The sequence below is a fragment of the Magnolia sinica genome, chromosome 12, assembly GCF_029962835.1.
Source record: "Magnolia sinica isolate HGM2019 chromosome 12, MsV1, whole genome shotgun sequence".
Lineage (NCBI taxonomy): Eukaryota > Viridiplantae > Streptophyta > Magnoliopsida > Magnoliales > Magnoliaceae > Magnolia > Magnolia sinica.
Window position 1 is genome coordinate 1,676,649 of NC_080584.1, and position 21,701 is coordinate 1,698,349.

Consider the following 21,701-nt stretch of genomic DNA (forward strand, 5'->3'; position numbering starts at 1 on the left):
CCTCTTCTCACACCGCCACTCGGCAGATCGTCTCAGCCATATGTACGGCCTGCACTCGGCCACTCGCCCGAGCTCTCTCTCCCCAGCACAGACAAAGGTACATTTATCATCTTCATCTAATAATTTTTTTAATGTAATTGAATATTTGTTTGATTTGGGGGTGGGTCGGGCAGCTGGGTTGAGTCGAGTGCAGGTCGGATGTTGGATTGAGTCGGATGTGGGTTAGGTGCTGGTTGGGTTGGGCACTGAGTTGGGTCGGGTTGGGTGTTGGGTGCTAGTTGGGTTGGGTTATATTTTGTAGTAAAAAATATAATAAATTGAGGTGGGAGAAGGCTCGACTCAACTCAAGATAAGCTCAACTCCACTCGATCTACTAGCTCGCCTCGAAAGCTTTGGCAAACAAGCCAAGCTCCAATGTTAAGCTCGAGGAGAGCATGGATGAGTTAAGCCAAGCTTGGCCCACCTCAACTCGACTCGACTCAACTCATCTCGATGTACAGCCCTAACTATGACGTAGTCATTGCAGGAGCATGTACTGACCATACTTAAAGTTTTGTAGTTATAAAACTACTTTTTCATTTTATAGAGGACAAAAATGCCCTTCTGCTCTCATTTTAAAAAGAGAAAAATCTTTTTTTATATGACTCTACTAAAACTAAAATTCAGCCCACCACTTATTTGATACGATCCATTCATTTTAAGTGGACAATCATAAAGCCACAATAGTTTTTTTGATTTTATATATTTCATGTTTGAAGTTCTTTATATCCCACAACTACACTGATGTTATGCATTAATTGTAAACTATATTTTTCCTATGTGGTCCATCTATAATGAGTTTTGCCCTCAAAATTATATCGTTGACATTAAATTAAAACTTCTTACATGTCGACAAGTTGGATTTGCTTCACGACAATCCGATGGGCCCCACATAAGATGTTGATCATATTAAAATGTGAAGCTCTTTCGCACGAGGGCCATTTGGTTGTCTACTTCTTCCTTCCATGGTTTTTTTTTTCGTAGGAGGGGAGGATTGTGTTTTTTTTTTCTCTTCCTTCTCCATTCCTTCCTTCTTCCTTTATTAGATCCTTTTATAATTATTTTTTAGGATTTTTTAAATTTAGTATGAATGGTGGGTACAATGAATAGGGTGTGGAAGAATATTGTAATGGATGAATTTTTATAATGAAATGATGTTGTGATTGATGAATTTTGTAATAGAAAAATGTTGTAATGCGTAAATTTTATAATAGAAGAATATTTTAATGAATAAATGTGATGAATGTTGGAATGGATGAATTTTTGTAATGGAAGAATGTTGAGATGAAAGTATGTGGTAATTGATGAGTGTTGTGTAGTGGATCATCGATATTTACTGTGAATCACCCATATTCAATGTGGATCGCTGATATTTTCAATATGGATCGTCAATATTTAGTGCAGTTTGTTGATATCCAATATGGACCGTCGATATTCATTGTGAACCGTTGATATATTATTATGAACAGCTGATATTAAGTGTAAACCACTGATATTTATTGTGGACGCTGATATTTACATCATGGATCACAGATATTCATCGTGCGCCATCGATATGACGAAAAAGACCATGACTCCCTTGTTACATGTTCAATTTAAGCAATCTTGTACTTGTTGGAAAGATAATTTGATGAAATTTCAAATGAATTTGGAATCATCTCATTTTAACAACGTTTGATTACGTATAAGTGGGCCCAAGTTTATTAATATCATTATAGATCGTTGATATTCACTATATGCCATCAATCTCATAAAAATAGCCATAACTCCCTTGTTACATGTTTAATTTAGATAATCTTGTACTCTTTGGAAATGTAATTTATTGAAATTTTAGATGTCATTGGAATCATCTCATTTGAACAACATCTATTTACCTAACAGTGGGCCCAAAGCTCATAAAGATCACTATGAATCGCTGATATTCATCGTGGGCCATCAATTTGACAAAAATGGCCATAACTCTCTCTTTATATGTCCAATTTAAGCGATTTTATACTTGTTGAAAAAGTAATTTGATGATATTTCAAAAACATTAGAATAATCTCATTTGGACACTATTTTATTACTCAAGGTTCATTATTTATTATGAATCACTAGTATTCATCGAGACCCACTTTCAGGGCAACTTTCGGGCAATCAAATGGTCTCTAAATAATATGATTCTAAATCTATTTGAAAGTTTATCAAATTATATTTTCAACGAGCATAATATCGCTTAAATCGGACATGTAATAAGGGAGTTATGGCCATTTTCATCATATCGACGGGCCCATAATGAATATCAGTGAACCATAATGATCTTGATGAATTTTGGGCTCACTTTTACGTAATCAAATGGTGTCCAAATGATATGATTCCAAATCCATTTAAATTTCATTAGATTACCTTTCTAACGAGTACAAAATCACACAAATTGGACATATAATGAGGGAGTTATTGCCATTTTCGTCAGATCAATGGCTCATAGCGAATATTTGCGATCCACAATGGAAATATCAATGGTCCACAGTGAATATCATTGATCCACTCTTAATATCAACGGTCTGCATTGAATATCAATGGTCTACAGTGATTATCGATAATCTACACTGAATATCAACGATCCGCAATGAAAATATCAGCAATTTATAGTGAAGATAGGCGATCTACAATAAATATCGATGATCTATCATACAACATACTTCTATCTCAACATTTTTTTCATTATAAAAACTTATCCATTACAACATTCATTCATTCAAATGTTTATTATATTCATCCATTACAAAATTCATGCATTACAACATTATTATATTACAAAATTCATTAATTACGATAGCATTTCATTATAAAAATCCATCCATTACAATAATTTTCCATACCCTCTTCCCTTTCACAGACTCTCACAATTTATACTAAAAGTAAAAAATAAGAAAAATAACTATCAAGGAACCCAAGGAAGAAAGAAAAAAAAATGAAGGAAGAATGAAAGAAGGGAGCCAAAAAACACCATCATCTCCTTCCGTGGAAAAAGCCAAGGAAGAAGGAAATGATCAAATGACCCTAGTGCGGAAGGCCCCCACGTTTTGAACTTATCCACATCTTATGTGGGGCTCATTAGGTTGTCTTTAAGCAAATTCATCCCATCCACATGTAGGGAGTTTTAATTCCATGTGTACATGTGTATATTAACACAATCAACTAATATCAGTTTTGTTCATATTATCTGAACGAGAATCACAAGTATCACCTACAAGCACAATGCACTGTAACAATCATATAATACATTTTTCAAAAATAAAAATGTAGACACCCCATCCAGGGTTGAGCTTGATCAGAGCACCATAAGAACCCTATAAAACCCTAAAAACCCATCCGAAACCGAGTCTAAGTCCAAGCCAAGTCCAAACTTAGTTCGAGCAAAAAACCCAAGCCCATTAGAACTTGGAACCATAAATAAGGCAGATTTGAATGGATCATAGGAGAAGTACCACCCAATGAGAGACCCCTGTAAAAAAGGCACCCATCTGCATGGTGAGCGACGTATGATGTGTCACCCGCCATGTGGACACCAACCATCTTTTACAGCGATGTTAGGTGAGGTGATGACATTAACGTGCATGCATTGACAAACATTCTCGGGGTGCAATGATCTCTCCGCCTTCCCTTTTACCTAAAATTACGCTTCTTGCTCCCAATCCAGCCATCCATATTGCACCACATGGTGATCTCATTCCAACAAACCAATCCTAACCCTTGGAGCCTTTCTTACCCCGAGAGTTTCCAAGAATTACCAAAAAACCAACCCAAGGACCCTGTAGATACTCCATTCCATTTCATTTCCAAACTATCTTCCACATCCCAAATCTCCCACATCTCACATCCTTCACTTCCCATCTGCCACCTCACACCACATCCTTAAGGGAGGGGAAGAGAAGAGCGGGAGAAGCAGGCTCTCACCTAGTCACTACTTCTATACCCTAGCCTAAATAGTCTAACCCTAACATAGCCCATCAAGCCTTCCAAACCATCCAAACCCTTTAAGCCAGTATAGTTAATCCAATACAATCCATTCATCCAAATCCTAGCTCACATCAAAGCCAATACAATCTATTTAAAATCACCAACCAACCTAAATAAGTCATCTCAACATTCTATATTTTACGGAGCATGGTTGGGGTTGAGGATATCTGACCATCTCTTTTACAAAGAGTGTCATGTCTCTTCCTCCTTCTCATGCATATACGTTTTGCCAGTCACCCAATGCAGTCCATTTATTGCTTTCTTTACTTCATTTATAATTAGTCGCAACACTCATTCTCTCTCCGACCCCTCCTGCTTTTTTAGTATGTTCGAGCGTATGCTCTGGGGCTTGTTGGTTTATCCGGATCCTGGCGCATCAAAAACTTGAATATGGTAGATCTTGTCCTTTTTTACCATCTTGAGTTAGACATTGCATTGGCATCACTCTTACATCTACAACACTATTCAATCCAAGTGTATATTATGAGGCTCATCGACATATTGGATATTGCCCATAAAAAAACTCAAATTGCCTAGAATTTGACCGCTTCTTCGAGTGGGTGCATCTAGGTAGACTTGTCTAACTTGGGCAATCACTTGCAATAGGTATCACATCATTACACTGCATCATACAAACATTTGCAATGTCCATGCATGAGAACTAATATAATCCCTAGTACTTTGTTCAGGCATGTGAAGTAAAGATTGTATATTTGTATGGGAAGAGATGTTATTTAACATGTTTTTTTTTTGTAATTATGATCCCTTGAAAGTTTTGGTCGCAAATCGAGTGTCATTTTAAGATGGGAAAACCCACCTGATTCCTTTTCTTAAGATTTATACAGGGTCTAACCCACTGCCGGGATTTGAGTAGTTGAGTAGTGGCGGCTCCAGGTCATGTATACCGTGTCCCAAGCCACGAATACATCACAAAAGCCCCAAAAAGTTACTCATGTGGTCCACCTGAGATTTGGATCTACTTAATTTTTGGGGCCCTCGCCTAAAATGAGTTGGAGAAACGGATGGATGGCGTGGATAAACAAAAAATCATTAAGGTGGGCACACGGTTATTTGATTACCTTACTACGAAATTGGCAGACATTCATTGAACGGCTAATAATAAAAAGCCAACGGTTCTATTTAACAACAAAGTGTCCACAAATCAGAGGTGAAGATCATTCAAACAATCTGATTATAAAAATGTAGAAATGGAAAGTGTGTTCCGCAATTCAGTCGGTTGTATTTGAGTTAATATACGCTTATGATACAATAGAGAAGTGCCTGCGTATGAAGCGGGGTGCTCAGACAGAGTATCAAGTAAACCCACCAACCAAGAGAGAGCGAACCTGACCGTATGCCCATCTCGATGTATGCGCTGTACATCCACGTCGTCCATCCCTTTTTTCAGCTCATTTTAGGGCATGGTCCCAAAACTGAAGCAGATATAAATATCCAGCGGACCACACGGTGGAGATTGAATTCTCACCATTAAAAGCTTATCGGGCCTACAAAAAGTTTTGGATCAAGCTTCTATTTATGTTTTCCCTTCATCCAGGCCTGTGTGACCATATCAACAGGTTGGATGAAAATTACGGTGGATCGTAGGAATTTTTTAATGGTCGGCCTTCAATGACCATTGGTTAGTGTGGTGTGGTCCACTTGAGATGTGTATCTACTTCATTTTTAGGACCATACCCTAAAGTAATCTGGAAAAACGGATGGACGGCGTAGATATACAACGCATACATTATGTGGGCCCCACGGTCAGCGCCGCAGCAATCCATGGGAGCAGATTAGGTGTTACCGTGTCGGGCCCACCTTGTTGAACATGCTGTATATCCACGCTGCCCATCCTTTTTTTTTCAGATCATTTCAGTACGTTCTATAAAAAATTAAGCAGATCCAAATCTCTAGTGGCCACACCACTGGAAAAAGTGGTGAATGACCATTAAAAACTTTTTATAGGATATACAAGTTTTGGATCAATCTCATCTCTTCATTTTCTTCATCTAGGTGTTTTTTACCTTATCAACGGTTTGGATGAAAAATAAACATTACCGATCTGCGTAGGTAGGCCCTGGTAAGTGTTAATGGTGGACGTTCAATAACCACTGTTTCCTGTGGTGTGGTCCACCTTAGATGTTGATGTACTTAATTTTTGAGAATACTTACTAAAATAAACTGAAAAAACAGATGTACGGCGTGGATATACAAAAAACATCAAGGTGGGCCCCACACAGTAAGGGTAACATCCAATAACGTGCTCCCGGATAACACCAAATCCGCGACCCCCAAAACCCTACCATCGCTCTTCCTCCCCCTATAAAACGCTCCTCTGCTTGCTGTTCTCCCTCTCTTTCTATACCTTCCTCATTTCCCAAAACCCTAAGATCGCCACCGTTCATTCCAGATGGGGCGAGTGATCCGGGCCCAGCGTAAGGGTGCCGGCTCCGTCTTCAAGTCCCACACCCACCACCGCAAGGGTCCGGCCCGCTTCCGGTCGCTGGACTTCGGCGAGCGCAACGGCTACCTGAAGGGCGTCGTGACGGAAATCGTCCACGACCCGGGCCGAGGCGCCCCACTCGCCCGAGTCACGTTCCGTCACCCGTTCCGCTACAAGCACCAGAAGGAGCTCTTCGTCGCCGCTGAAGGGATGTACACCGGTCAGTTCGTGTACTGCGGCAAGAAGGCCAATCTCATCGTTGGCAACGTCCTCCCCATTCGTTCGATCCCTGAGGGTGCCGTTGTCTGCAACGTCGAGCACCATGTTGGCGATCGTGGCGTGTTCGCTCGGGCGTCTGGAGATTACGCGATTGTGATTAGTCATAATCCCGATAACGGCACTAGCAGGTATAATTCTTATTCTTATTATTATAATTATGCTTTTTTTTTTTTTTTGGGAATTTTGTTGAATTTTTTGATTTTTATGTATTAGGTTCGGACTGATTTGGGGTGGGATGAGCCGATCAGGAATATGTTCCCTGGTGGCTTACCCTAGCCGTTATATCTGTTGGTAGTTACTAGTTACTGTTGATGATTCACATGTGATTTTGTATTTTGTGGAGTGTTTGTGTTAATTGGTGGGTGAGAATTTTGGATGTCACTTACAATATGAACGGTTTAGATCGACTTAGGGGTCGTTTGGACGACTGTAAATTGGGCTGGTGATAAATGAATTGCAGGGAGTGTTTGGATGCTGAACAATGCCTGTAAATGATTTACGAGCTGTAAAATGAAAACCTGCTGAAAAGATCTGATTTCATTTACCTGCATACGAATTCACCTTAACGGCTAGAATTTTGAAATCTGGATAAAATAAATTCCAGCTTAAACAATTAACAGGTTATCCAAACACAGATGTTTTTCCTTTTAACTGTGGGGATTTAATAGTCTTCTGGGACATCAAAACCTTGCTATAAAGCACCCGTTATTAAAGCAATAATCTCTATAATAGCCGTTTTGGAGCTACATATGGGGCTGTTATTTCCGAAGCTTGTAGTGAAGCTTCGATCATAATTTTTTCATATGAAAGAAAGAGATGATGCTGTGATCATAATTGCAACTCTTGAACAAGTGATATAGACTTCACACTTCACAGTGATGGATGCTAGCTGTTCGATCTGGGACACAGAGCAAAGAGGATGGCAAGATAAAGTTTTCCTTTAACATAAAAACAGAGGGCACGTTAACTTGGCTTAGTAAGGACTACTTCATAGTAATAGGAAGAAAGAGAGCATCTCCATATCATACTTGAAAGCTCAGCTTGACTTTTGAACACCAAGTAACTCTGGTTAGTTTTTTATTTTATTTGGTTATTATTATTATTTTTTAGTCAAGTTACTTGGGTGAGTATTTTTCCAAGTCTTGATCACCGAGACTATTTAATATTTAAAACTATAAATGTTGTTGAGTCTTGGTGAGTCGAGTTGAGTTAGGTCTCTTTCTTGAAAGATAATGACAATAGTTGTGAGTAGGTCTTGACCAAGTTATTACCAAATTGAGTTATTTTTTCCCAGTCATGATGAAGATCATGTCGAGTTGACTCAGTGGAGACTTTTTATATATATATAATAGTTTTAAAAAATAGGTCCATACATGATGTTCATATTCTTCTAGTGCTTAACTGGAACTGGTTCCAAATAGCTTGCTGGCAGCTCACACCTCAATAGCATTTTTAGTAGAAAGGACTGATTGATCTGGAGTTGGTTATTGTTACATTACTGTCATGATTGGAATTCCACTTGGATCAGCATCAATACTGATGTCAGATATTGCTGCTACCTTTGATTAATATTACAGATGATATGATGGCTTGAGAAATTGCCTGTTTTGTACCTTTTGGGGCAGAACAAAATAGGTTACCAATTATTGCGTTTGTTCTGGGGGTCTAATAAAAGCAAATCCTACTGAGTTGGAATGAGTTATAGTAGTTTAAGTTCCACAACTAGTTGCACGGCAACACTGATTCTTATTCCTTGGACAATAGTGGTAGTTTTGGACATTCCGAATAAGCCAAAAGCTAAACTGAAAAAGAGTAAATGGAAAGGATATCCGATGACAGTGGTGATTGATCGAAGCTATCAGTGCGAAGTAAGGTGATGTAGCTCACGTGAGCCTCAATTATCTTGAGGGCGGAGATTGAGCAATGCAAAGGGCCACATGATGGGCGTCACAAGTATCTCGATGATGCTTTTGATTCTTTTAGCAAGGGCAATATTTCTAGGGGGTATTTCTATAGTTTCCTTTTGCGTTGGTTAGGTAGTTGTTAGTCAAAAGTTACAAAAGTTTTCAAATTTAGTTTTGAGTTGTTGACGGTGAGTTGTGATTGGCATGCAAATCTCATGTTAGTTATATTTAGAAATTAGTCGAGTTTGCTGGAAGTTAGTTCGGAGTTGATGTAGGAAATCTTTAATTACCTTTGTGACAAGCATTGTAAAGTAATTTGGGAGGTCATAATGAATTTGAGAAAATTTTGAGCAAAGAATCCTTTCCCTTGTGTGTTTGGGTTGGCAAATTCCCATCCAAAACCTTGAGATCACAATTCTCGTTCTTTCCAGTGTGTTTGGAAGTTGTCTGGATTCCGTTGAGATCGTCAATCCGTGGTCATGTTAGGTAATAAGAATCTTGATGGATATCCTTGTTTGGATTCTTGGACGAGGTGTAGAGGCTTTGTAGAAGCGGTGTTAGCGGGTCAACTATTGATCATCAACGATTTGCAGATGTGGGAAGGGTGTTCTTGTAGCAAAGCATGTGTTCAAGGTCTTGGAGGGGGTATGGATATCACTTGACGTGGGAGGGAGTGCGCCAAGTCCACGGTGTAGACCCTTGCTGCGAGAAATTGTGGAATACCATGAGTGTCTCTAGCATGGATGGTCAAAAATCCTCCAAGATCCTATGATCTGCGAATGTCTCGAGCTTCAATTGAACCCAATCTCAATGATAGTAAGAGGAATCTCCTTCGTCCATTTCTCTCGACTTAGAAGACGAGAAATCCATTTTCATTTCTGAATTTCGAAAGAACTGCGCTACAATGTTTGTTGGAAGTATTTATAGATCTCCTACAATAATTTTTAACTAACTTCCAATAAACTCCCAAGTTCTAATTAAACATGTCATTAGTATGCTAATCACAACTGGCCTTCAACAAATCAAAACTAACTTTAACAACCTATGTAACTCCCTGACTAACAACTAACAACTAACCAACACAAAAGCAAATTATAGAAATAACCTGTAGAATGCTACTTCTCTTTTGTGTTCTTTCAGGAGTGAGCTTATGACTTACGAGTTTTATGTAGTAAGTTCATGATCAATCTGTTCTGAGTAAAAGGCCTTATTGCTGCATTCATCACCTTGATCTCCAAAATTGAGGATGCTTTGGACATCTAGGCCTATAGACTGATTAGCTTGGTTAGAGAGTCTACAAGATTCTTGTTAAGATGTGATCCCGTGGGTTGAGAGAAGTCTTTGGATTGACTCTCTCTCCATTTCAATGGACTTTTGTAAAGAAAGGCAAATTCTAGATGGCATTCTATTGATAAATGAAGCAGTTGACTTTAGAAAGAGTGTGGGGAGAAAGGGATTTTATGCAAGGTGGACGTGGAGAAGGCATATGACCATGTTGATGGGGACTTCTATTCTATTTTTACACCGGACTAGGTTTGGCAATAGGTGGGGGTCTTGGATAAAGGAATGCATTAATGTGGAATCCTTATCTATTCTAATTAATGGATATTTATTTTATTTTATTTTTATTTTTTTGTTTGGGTTAGCTTGTTAGTACACCCCACTGTCAGTCGACACTTCACTGTTAGCCACCCCCACTAGGGATCGATACCAAGACCTCAGTGTTGAAACGAGGTATCTTTCACTCAGTCTACCACTTGAACTTTATCTCCATTTTTATTCACAACTGTGGCCAAAGGGCTAAGTTTGATGGTGTTGAAAGCATCTAAGCTTGGATTAGTGAGAGGTTTTGAGATCAGGATATTAGAGATGACTATTCTCATTTCCAATTTGCCGATCGCACTCTCATCTTTATGGGACACTTCTAGTCACCTGATGAGACAAATTAATGGAATTTTGCATTGCTTCGAGGCAAACTCGGGCCTTAGGATTGATTTGAGCCAAGGTGTCGTTGTAGGGGTGGCTATAGAAGATGGTGATGTAGCCTTAAAAAAAAGGGGAAAAAGAAAGAAAGATGGTGAGGTATCCTTCAACAAAAAAAGAAAAAAAGAAAAAAGAAAGAAAAGATGGTGAGGTAAACTCTTTTGCGGAGGTATTGGGGAGTAAAGCTTCTCATATCCTTATGAAGTACCTTGGCCTTCCTATAGGGGGGAATTTTAACCTTTTGGGATCCTATTATTGAAGGAACGGAGAAAAGACCTTGGACATAGAATATGCCCCATAAAGGCTGCCTTATCAAGCCTTCCCAGACATTATCATTGCCTTTTCAATAAGATGCCACTAGCTGTGGCTAAGGGGATTGAGAAGATCCGGAGAGACTTCCTTCGGGAAGGGCGTGAAGAGGGTGACAAATTTCATCTTGTCAATTTGAAGGTGGTTCAAAGCCAAAAAAAGAAGGGGGTTCTTGGTTTGAGAAGAATTGGTGAATAAAATTGGATTCTTCTTACAAAATGGTGGTGGTGGTTTGGTGATGAGATGGAAGCATTGTAGTGAGATCATTTTCAAGAAATAGTATGACTGCAGTTGGCAACTTATTCCCTAGTTGTAATATGGGTCCCATGGGGTCTTTGGATTTGGAAGGCCATCAGCATGACTGGAAGGAGATCTGGTTAGGTTCTTCAAGCATTGCGGAAAAGGTTGGCCTCATAGTGGTTGAAGAAGCACATGTTGATGCATTGCTGAGATGGGTGCTAACATTAGCTTTTTGTATGGATCACAATTCTTCTTACAAAGAATATGATGATGGGCTGTTTGGGAAGAAAGAAATGGCAGGTCTTTTAGCGGGATTTCCAAATCAGCAGATTTTGTTGCTTCCAGAGCTAGATTTCTAGTTGCTGAATGGGCAGTTAATGTAGTAAATTTGAAGGACTGTAATTTGCTGTTTTTAGGCTCTTAGTAGTCTGTGTAGCTCCCTCGGCTGTGCAGTCTACTGTTTTTGTGCTCCCTTTCGTTTATTATTATGATATGTGACTTTTCGAAAAAATAAAATAAAATGAATATGATGATGGCCAACAGGTGTCATATGTATAGAAGTGAGGAATCAGTGGATCATCTCATCTTGCATTACAAGGCTGTCAGAGTGATTGGGATCAGTTATTTATTTATTATTTTGTGCTTTTCAAGGTCTCGAGTGAGTGGAGGAGAGATCCGTTTTGAAGCACAGTAGGTGTACTTGGTCACTGATTCCCTATGCCATCATTTGGGAGATTTAGAAGAAAGGAATGCTAGGATCTTTAAAGACAAATCATCTGTTGTCTCCCTCCCTCCCTCCCTCCCTCCCTAGAGATGATAGGATCACTAGGGCGGGCAATGGGTTGAGTCAGCCCAACAGATCAATTGGCCCAACCTGCTTCTTACGCAAGGTTGGGTCAAGCTACACCCTGATCCATAGCTCAAGTGGTAGACTGAGTGAAAGATACCTCGTTTCAACACTGAGGTCTTGGTATCGATTCCCTAGTGGGGGTGGCTAACAGTGAAGTGTGAACTGACAGTGGGTGTACTAACAAGCTAACAAAAAAAAAAAAGGTTGGGTCAAGCTAAATATATAGTGGATTGGGCTTGGGTCCAAAAATGTGGCGCATTTGTGTAAATGGATCTAGCTGTACCTATAATGTTTATCAATGGGTTGGGGCAGATGACCTACCTGACTCTGGCCTAAAATCTGCACCACATCACAAATTAATAGATGATGAGTAATTGATACGTACAAATTATGTATGTATGCTCATATGCAACCACTAACTGGGCAGGGTTGGGAAACCAGTAACCTTGTATTACATTTTTAAACCCAAGGGTGGTCAAAGCTGGGCCTGGCCCTATGGGGAGGTCGAGCCGGAGCCAGTTAGAATTAACTGGGTTGGGTCAATCAAGTTAGGGTTCAATGGATTTTAAGTGGGTTGGGTCGGGCCACAGGGTAATGGGTCATGGCCTGGGTTCGTGTTGGAATACTTAGCCATTTTAGTAAATGGGTCAGGCTTGGGCCGACCCCCCCACCCCCAGGAACCTGACACGAACCTACCCATTGCCACCCCCAAGGGTCAACTCGTCTACAGGTCTTGTTTTGCTTGTTTGCTTATTTTAATAAAATGATAACTTTCTTTTTTCCAAAACAAAAAAAGAAAGGGCAACATCTCACTTTACATGTGCATGCAGCTCATTCAATCAGTGGATTGGCTTCTGTCAGGGCAGTTACACAGTTCTCACACCAATGTTCTACACTCACACATATGGAGTTTGTTGCATAGGGATGAAAATGCAGTGAACGTTCAACCTTCAAATGATTCTGATTTTAACATCATTAAACTTTTTATATGGTTATATTCTTTCTGACAGGATCAAGCTTCCTTCCGGGGCCAAGAAAATTGTTCCAAGTGGATGCCGTGCCATGATTGGCCAGGTTGCAGGTGGGGGCCGGACGGAGAAGCCCCTTCTCAAGGCAGGCAACGCATACCACAAATATAGGGTAAAGAGGAACTGCTGGCCTAAGGTCCGTGGTGTGGCCATGAACCCAGTGGAGCATCCCCATGGTGGTGGTAACCACCAGCACATTGGGCACGCCAGCACTGTCCGTCGCGATGCCCCGCCTGGCCAGAAGGTTGGTCTCATCGCTGCAAGGAGGACTGGTCGTCTCCGTGGGCAGGCTGCTGCAACCGCTGCAAAATCAGAGAAGGGTGCTTAGTGAGTTCATCTGCCGTGTTACTTTTAGTTTAGAAAATTTTACTATGGGTTCGGACCATTTCTGTTTCCCTTTTCATTCTAGCTGTCAGAATTCATGGAAGTTCTGTTTGGAATTTGGATTGGTTGTCAGTTGCATTAGAATTTGATTGCACTCTGTTATATCATATGAATTTGGTGTGTGGCCCGTTAGGGTATTTCTTTTTTTTCCTTTTTAATTAATATAAATTCAGGTTTTTGAGGATTTATTTTTTTCATGAACCCTAGATCATTTTTGCACCAAAAACATTTGGATTTATGCTTTGTTTGAGCGGACAGGATGCACTCTTCCTGGCCAACTTGGAAGTGAATTTTGAAATTGGACAGCAAAATGCCCAACGCAAACGCTCCACCGATGTCGGATTCAATCATGATTTTGGGGTACAACCAAACGATCCACAACATAGGCGGCAAAGCTTACCTGGAGAGTTTTCCAATCTCTCATCTGGCGCAACGACTGTAGTAGATTGAAATCTAATAACTTGGCCAGATCTACAAGAACATTGCTCTGGGATCGCTTCTAGGCATGGCATGCCCTTACGCAGTTGTAACTCTAGAGCATGGGCCGCTTTGAGTAGAGAGGAGAGGTCCAAGGTGGGCCACCATTGCTCTCAGGTTCTTGCCAGCCGTCCAATATCTCCTGGTGTTCTTAAATACGCCGCTTCAAACAAGCTTTACATAAGCTGGCCCTTGAAGTCGCACTCATCTTCTTTCAACTTTCCAAATACACTACTGCAGGAACACATAATTTCATGAGGAAGCAGATAGCGTACTGAGTAAACTGTGGGGTCCACTGATTTGTCTTTAGTCCACCCTGTCCATCCATTTTACCAGATAATTTTAGAGCATGAGCCCAAAATCGAACCATATCCAAAGCTCAAGTGGACCACACCACCGGAAGCAGTGTGAATTGAACGACTACCATTGAAAACTTCTCGAGGGACAACAGAAGTTTTGGATCAAGCTGATATTTGTGTTTCCCTTTGTCCATGTTTGTGTGATCGTATAAACATGTTGGATAACAAATAAACATCACTATGGGCCTTAGGTTTCAAGGGTGGACATCATTATTCACATTGTTTCCTGTGGTGCGGTCCACTATAGCTTTGGATATGCTTCAATTTTGGGCTCATGCCCTGAAATGATTTGGAAAAACGAATGGACGGCATGGATAAGACGCATGCATCCATGGTGGCCCCATAGTGTTTACTAAGTACACAATCTCTCTCCATCTCTCTCGATCAATCACAACTTTCTGGTTGACCCGTAGATCGGTGGGTTAACCAGGTGGGTCAAGAAATGTTTTTATTTATTTATTGTTTTCTTATTTATTATTGTTCTGACTATAAAACAAATTAATCAATATCTATTAAAAACTACATATAGGGCAAAAAAGACTCGCCCGGCCTATTTTGACTTGGCTAGGTCTACTGAGTCACATTGGCCTAGTTGGCCTACTAGGACTTGGCTCGGTACTCGATCTGTCACCTGTTCTAGGTCGACCCAGAACTCGGTGTGTTAACCAGGTATGTCAAGAAATGATTTTTTAAATTATTATTCAAACTATAAAATAAATAAATTAATATATATTAAGAACTACATATAGGCCGATTTGGCGCTCGAGACTCGATCGGTCACTGGTTCCAGTTCAATTGGAAACTCAATGGGTTAACCAGGTGAGTCAAGAAATGATTTTTTTTTTTTTTTTTAATTATTTAAATTTTAATTCAGCCTATAAAATAAATTAATTTGTATCTAAATTAAACGCAAGATAGGTCAAGGATCAAAGGGTAACATATCTTCCAATCTATAAGATAGTTTTGCAATCCCAATGCATTGTGTGGCCCATGAGCTCAATGGTCTATGTCAAGAAAACATGACCCCACATGGGTAAATGCTGAACCTATGGAAGTAGTAAGAAAAGGGGAATTTAACACATCACTACATTGTTAATTAGGTATTTACATTCTAGTGCATTTTTTTTTTTTTTAAAAAGTTTTCAATAAGCTTCCCCACTAATTTGAGTCTTCTCATCTGACTACTTTCTGAAAGAGGTGGGGACACCCCGTGTCTTCCAAAAAATAATAATAATAATAATATAATAATAAAATAAAATAAAATAAAATAGACCATCCATGATTCAGGTGGACCACATGATCAGAACAATGTATGGATTCAGGTGGACCACATGATCAGAACAATGTATTAGGCGGTGCTCACCCACTACACTGTTTCCTTAGTGTAGGCCACTTAAATCACGGATAGGCCAGTTAGGACAAGGGTATTAAATTGTATTAAATGAGATTGCATTACTAATCCCACTTTGAAATTCAGAATGACATGTTTGGAAGAAGTGTGAGATGGGATTAAAATTAACTTTTTAGGCTTTGGAAAATGAGCCTTGTGTTGGAAAGTGTGAGATGAGATTACTAATCCCATGGATGATGGATTTTTGTTGCATTCATGTTCAATCCAAATGCAATTTGAAAGTAAATCTTAGGATTTTCTTTTTAATGCATACATTCCAAACATAGTATTAGAAAACATGGGATAAACTCAATCCATCCAAGGACAATACCTTACATATGCATTTATTTTAACTTTTGTAATTCCTTCCACCTTAATCCTACCTAATACAGCTGGCCAAACAAACCCGTGTAGCCCACTTAAATCATGAATAGGTCTGATTTTTTGCCCTAGCCTTAAATTTTGGTTTGAAATCTAATGGTCCCAGTAGATTTCATGCAATCATCACAAGAGTAGATTTCATACAGTCATTATTAGTGGGCCCTGTAAAAATCAAGAGTGGACGCCTCTCCCAATTATTTCTTTTGGTGCAGCCCACTTGAAATCACACATATTTTTATATCCTAAGCCAAAAGTAGGATCACATCTAATGGCTGGAGTGAATTTTACATAAATATATATTTACAGTGGGTCCCTAAAATATCAATGGTGGTAGACCATCTGTTACTGGTTTAATAAATTACCCTCAGTGTATTTGAAAAGGAGAAAGTTGCACGTCTAACCAGAAATTATGCGCCATCCAAAAGATACCTCTGACGAAACATCCAACCCGTCCAATAGGTTGGAATCAGGATGATGATTTCTTCCTGCAAAAATCAATCACATCTACTTATTTACTAGACCTCACTTGTATTTTACTATTTATCAACAGTTAAAATTGTTTTCTTTGGCCTGGCCAACCAGATGATTAGATAGAGTTGATTTTTCACATAGGTGATCCGCCAACCTATCAGAAGGAATCGATGTTGATTCGATCAATAGTTTGGAATTTATCCACTAGATGGACCATAACTCATTATTGTCCAACTGGTTGGACTCAGATACCTTCTCTTAAAGAAAAAGAACTTTATGGATGCTCACCCTTGAATTTCTATGGCCCCACCTAGATTGTGTATGAAAGATATACTCTTACAAGTAGGCGTGTAATTTCAAATTAGTTCTAGAGATAAAAATTCATGTATGATCTTTTTATAGATGCTGATGACTAGAAAGAGTCGATGAAAGAGGAGATAGAAGCTCTGCATAAAAATAAATTTTAAAAACTGCTTTATTAATATAGGTTGTGTTTTAGGTCTATCACCTCTTCATGAGCTACCATTGCAAGCATCACAAAATACAACCTTTCTAACAATCCCATCAACAACATATAGATTGTTTATATAAAAGTAAATCCATTCACAATTTGAATAATCAATTCATCATAGTCCATCAAGCTTATGGTTTCGATGAATTAGATCATTTATATAAAAAACAGCCAACTTGATGAATCGGATCATTTGATTGACATGACTTTTTTGCTTAGATGCCCATGAAATGTATGATAGACCCAATGGATGGTCCAGATCATTCAATTGAACTATCCAAGTGCCAAGAGCATTGCATCATTTCTTTTATCTCAAATACAAAACTCTATCATTATTAATCACCAAGAAAAATGAATCAAATGGATAATTTTCTTTCAACCATTTCCATAATCAATCTCTCCAAAGGTACAACATGAGCATCCCATTTCCCTCTCATATGTTCAAACAAGCTACATGCATCATCCAGCCTCCCAACACTAATCAAACCGTTGATCAATGTATTATAACTAATCAAATCTGGCCCGCACCCTCTTCTTACCATCTCCAAAACAAGCCGACAAGCACCGTCGATCTCGCCGGCCCTACACAATCCATCCAATAAACAATTATACGTGACCACATCAGGCGACAGGCATTCGTCTAATTCCATCCGGCCCACCAGCTGGGCCGCCTGGCGGGTCCTCCCCTCCCTCCCTAGCCCATGCACCAATATGTTGTAAGTCACAATGGATGGTCGGATTCCCATCTCTCCCATGAGGTTGAACATATCCCAAGCAATATCACCCCTTCCATGCTTGTAGAACATGTTAATTACAATATTCATGGTAATCTCATTAGGGTTTTTGATGCTCATGAAAACACCATAAGCCTCCTCCAATTTCCCCATTTTCCCAAACCACAAGATGAGATTGTTCCAAAAACCAACACTTAGAGAAACACATGAAATCCTGGTTTCCTCAATCAATTCAAAAACTTCTCTGACCTTTCCTTCCTTGATTAGGCCAAGAGCACATGCCTTGTAACTAATCTCATTGGCTTCAACTCCCCTTCTAACCATCTCCTTCAAGAACACATAAGCTGTTAGACCATGGCCCAAATCACTAAAATATCTAATGAACAGATTGAAACTACACGAATCTGGGCAGCACCCACGAATCTCCATCCTCCCAAGAACTCCTAGAGCTTCACGGATCTGTCCACGGTCAAGATATGCCATCATGATCGTGTTGTAAACATATGTATTCAGTTTGATGTTTCCACATGTCTCCATGTGGGCCATGACTGAAATGGCCTCATTGATCTTGTTCACAATGCAAAGGGATTTCACCAATGAGCTGTAGGTGATGATGTTGGGACGGATTCCATCCAATTGCATTTCTGACCAGAGGGTCCGGATGTGATCCTCGTGGCCCGCTTCGCCGAGCTTGTTGATTAAGGTGTTGTAGCAAAAGACATCTGGTTTGCAGTTATGGGAGGGCATTTCTTGAATGAGGTCCAGCGCTCGATCGAGCTGTCGGCAATTGCAGAGGATTTGGATGAGAACAGTGAATGAAATCACATCGGGGTCGTGTGTTTCTTTCATGATCGCGAAGAGCTCGGATGCTTCGTCGGCATGGCCACAATCACCTAAGTACTTGATGAAGGTTGTGTATGTGATTATGTCAGGAGTGGGGCCTAGTTTATAGATTTGAGTGAGGATTTGCAATGTTAGTGAGGAGATTTGTTTGGTATTTGGTGGAAAATGTTTGGATCCTTTATGGGTAGGCCTTGATTGGAATTTCAAATTCCCCGATGATTTTCTTGGGACGGAACCGGCAATTTTGAGCGGCGAATTCGAATGAGTGGATTGGTTAGGTGGGATTGAATGTTCGATTTTCACCGGGAAATCTATGTAGCTTGATGAATTGGTTGTTGAGAAAAGGTGGGTGTTTTCTTGTGGGGATTGTATGTGTTTTGGAGGGAAATTTGAATCTGTTGATGGTTTGATTGAGATTGAATGGTTGTTTTTTGGTGGGAATTTAGGCGAATGGGATGTTCTTGAATTGAAAAAATCAGCACATTTGGGTTGGATTTCTATTGATTTTGGATTAGTTGTAGGGGGGGATTTGGGGTGATAGAACTCCAACATTTCATTGCATTCACCTACACCAAAAATCCCACAAAAGAATTACTGTCCACATGTTCCAGATAGATACGTCTGCGTGATCCAGGCCGTTCATCAGATGGGAGATGCATTTGATGTGCTATGGTGAGAAAAATAAGATGGCCTGATGGATAAGTGGGCTACATTTGCATGACAAATGTGGACCTTTGATCGTTTTTTCTACAAGTGTGGCCCATCAATGACCAGGATGAATCTAATTTTTCGGACCAAGTACAAATTGGGCAGGGCCCACCTGATGAGCGGCAGAGATAGAGTGACACAGACCCAGTCTGAACCTTCCATGGTTTAAAAACATGACTCGAAGTGGTTGAGTTGACTCACCTCGACCAGATTTTATCAAGACTTGAAGAAGGGTCAACTCAAAAAACTCGGAAAAAACACAAAATGTGAAAATTAGGCAGATCCAGTTATTAGTGGGCCATTACTGCATGTGGAGCAGACCATCGGTCGTCCATATTCCAATATTGCGAGCCACCCAATTGGTGGGCCATCCTGATTCCCATCCTAGGTGATGTTCATGCTGTGGTCCACTACTTGAACGGATCAGATTTCCTACAGAGATGACACGTTGGTGGGAAAGATGGAGCTGAGAGAGATGATAACTGCAGGCATTGTATGTAAACCTTCACATGCAAACCCATCTTTCCCGCCAATTTTCTGTGTGCGTATGACATCCAAGCCGTGCAAAAGGTGAGTAACAACATGGAGATCATCTTCCATGAAAAACAGCTTGGCTCACTCATTTAGTGGGTCACTATGTGAATTGAGTCACACCAACGGCTGTCCATTGGGTTCAACAATGTGGTCCACCCAATTAGTGGGCCCAGATGATTCTCTCCCTGGGTGATGTTCATGGTCTGGCCCACCTTTCGTATGGATCAGATGACCTATACAAGAGTTACACATTACAGAGAGAGAGAGAGAGAGAGAGAGAGAGAGAGAGAGAGAGAGAGAGAGATGGTTACCTTATCATTGAGACTAGATGGACAGTGGCCTTGGAGAATGAATTCAGCTAACATGGAGGAGAGAGAGTTCCTCTTTTTTTTTTTCACAGGCATTATCCGATTACATGTGTAAGGTGCACGGAAGAATAACGTTTTGAGCCACTCGTCTTATATGGAACAAAAAAATCTGCATCATCTGTTTCTGAAGATCGTGCAATAGCCGATGTATTTGGTCCCGCTATAAAGTTCGTGCCAAATCCAGTCCGTTCATCACTTGTAGCACCTCATTTTAGGACTTGGGTTTGAAATTTAGGCCGATCAAAAAATGAAGTGGGACACACCACGTTAAACAGTGGGAGTGGAATGCCTACCTTAGAAACGTTTCTCAGGCCGCTGTGTTGTTCATGTGCCATCCAATCCTTTCATCAGCTGATCCCATAAAATCAGCATACACCAATATTTTTCCAATGGTGTGGCCCACTAACATTTGTGTGTGTGTGTGTGTGTGTATATAGGGAAACGGTACATTAGGTCGAGCTCTGTGGGCCCCACCGTGATGTGTGGTGGACATCCATGCTGTGCATTTGGTAGGTCCCCTAGGTTGTGTATGTACCAAAAATCAACCGTACTTCGAAGCTCAGGTGGACTTACCATATGAAATCATGGGAAATCATGCCTAATACATCTAAAATCACTTGGTGGGGCTTACTTGAGTTTTGAAATGGCCTAAAATACAGTTTGGCCCCTTGTATGAGTAGGACACACAATCATGGCTAGATGTCTAAACAACATCTCACTGGGGCCATATATAAATCAAGAAAGTTTCAATGGGTGGGTATCCACTCTCAATCTATGGTGTGGCCCACTTGAGTTTTGAAATGGCCTAAAATGGATGGATGGCATGCATACAGTATAAATACATCATGGTGGGCTCGATGATGAGGGCCGCACCATCTTGGGTGAGGCCGGGGCCCACCTAATCCGCTCCTTAAAATGTCGCCTAGGGCTGTACACGAACCAAGTTAGCTCGGCTCACTCGGAAAAGCTCAATTCAACTCTGTTCGAATTTGAGTTTGAGCTGAGTCGAGTTGCTTTTTTGAGCTTGAAAAATTTTCGAGTCCAATCTTGCTAGAGCTCGACTTGACTCGGATCGAACCAGTTTGGTGACTCGGTTATATTGATATTGATGTTGCTCATCAAGTGTTTGATGAAATGACTCAACGAAGTCTGGCTTTGATGAAATGACTCAGCGAAGTGTGGTTGGTGGCAAAGAAGGTACATATATGAAATAAATACTATTTTTTTTCTTGATTTTTATATTGCTTATAAGATGTTCAATGAAATACATGTAAAACTACTATTGTTGTTTCACATATAATGAGATTTTGAAGGTGCGGTCTATGTTTGTGAAAATATTGCCCAAGCAAACTCGGCTCGATCTTAGCTCAAATTGGCCCAATCTATTCACTGAACCGAGCCGTGCTGGCCAATCAAGCTCGAGGACCGAGCGGAGCTGAGTTCGAGCTAGGGTCAGCATGTGGC

The 21,701-nt window shown here is 40.2% G+C and overlaps 2 protein-coding genes and 1 long non-coding RNA gene across 3 annotated transcripts; 2 read left to right on the top strand and 1 right to left on the bottom strand.

The window, feature by feature from the left end:
* Nucleotides 1–6,382: 6,382 nt before the first annotated feature.
* On the top strand, nucleotides 6,383–13,598 carry LOC131220754 (large ribosomal subunit protein uL2-like). Its single transcript, XM_058215580.1, has 2 exons — nucleotides 6,383–6,891; nucleotides 13,060–13,598. The coding sequence occupies exons 1-2, from the start codon at nucleotides 6,452–6,454 to the stop codon at nucleotides 13,403–13,405; spliced, it is 786 nt and encodes a 261-aa protein (XP_058071563.1). The 5' UTR covers nucleotides 6,383–6,451; the 3' UTR covers nucleotides 13,406–13,598.
* Nucleotides 10,932–12,848, top strand: LOC131220755 (uncharacterized). The gene is made up of 2 exons (XR_009158819.1): nucleotides 10,932–12,089; nucleotides 12,253–12,848. It is a non-coding gene; the product is annotated as an uncharacterized LOC131220755 (long non-coding RNA).
* Nucleotides 13,599–17,402: 3,804 nt separating the features above from the next.
* LOC131220756 (pentatricopeptide repeat-containing protein At4g31850, chloroplastic-like) lies at nucleotides 17,403–20,166 on the bottom strand. Its single transcript, XM_058215582.1, has one exon. The coding sequence runs from the start codon at nucleotides 19,177–19,179 to the stop codon at nucleotides 17,407–17,409; it is 1,773 nt and encodes a 590-aa protein (XP_058071565.1). The 5' UTR covers nucleotides 19,180–20,166; the 3' UTR covers nucleotides 17,403–17,406.
* Between the last annotated feature and the right edge of the window lie 1,535 nt (nucleotides 20,167–21,701).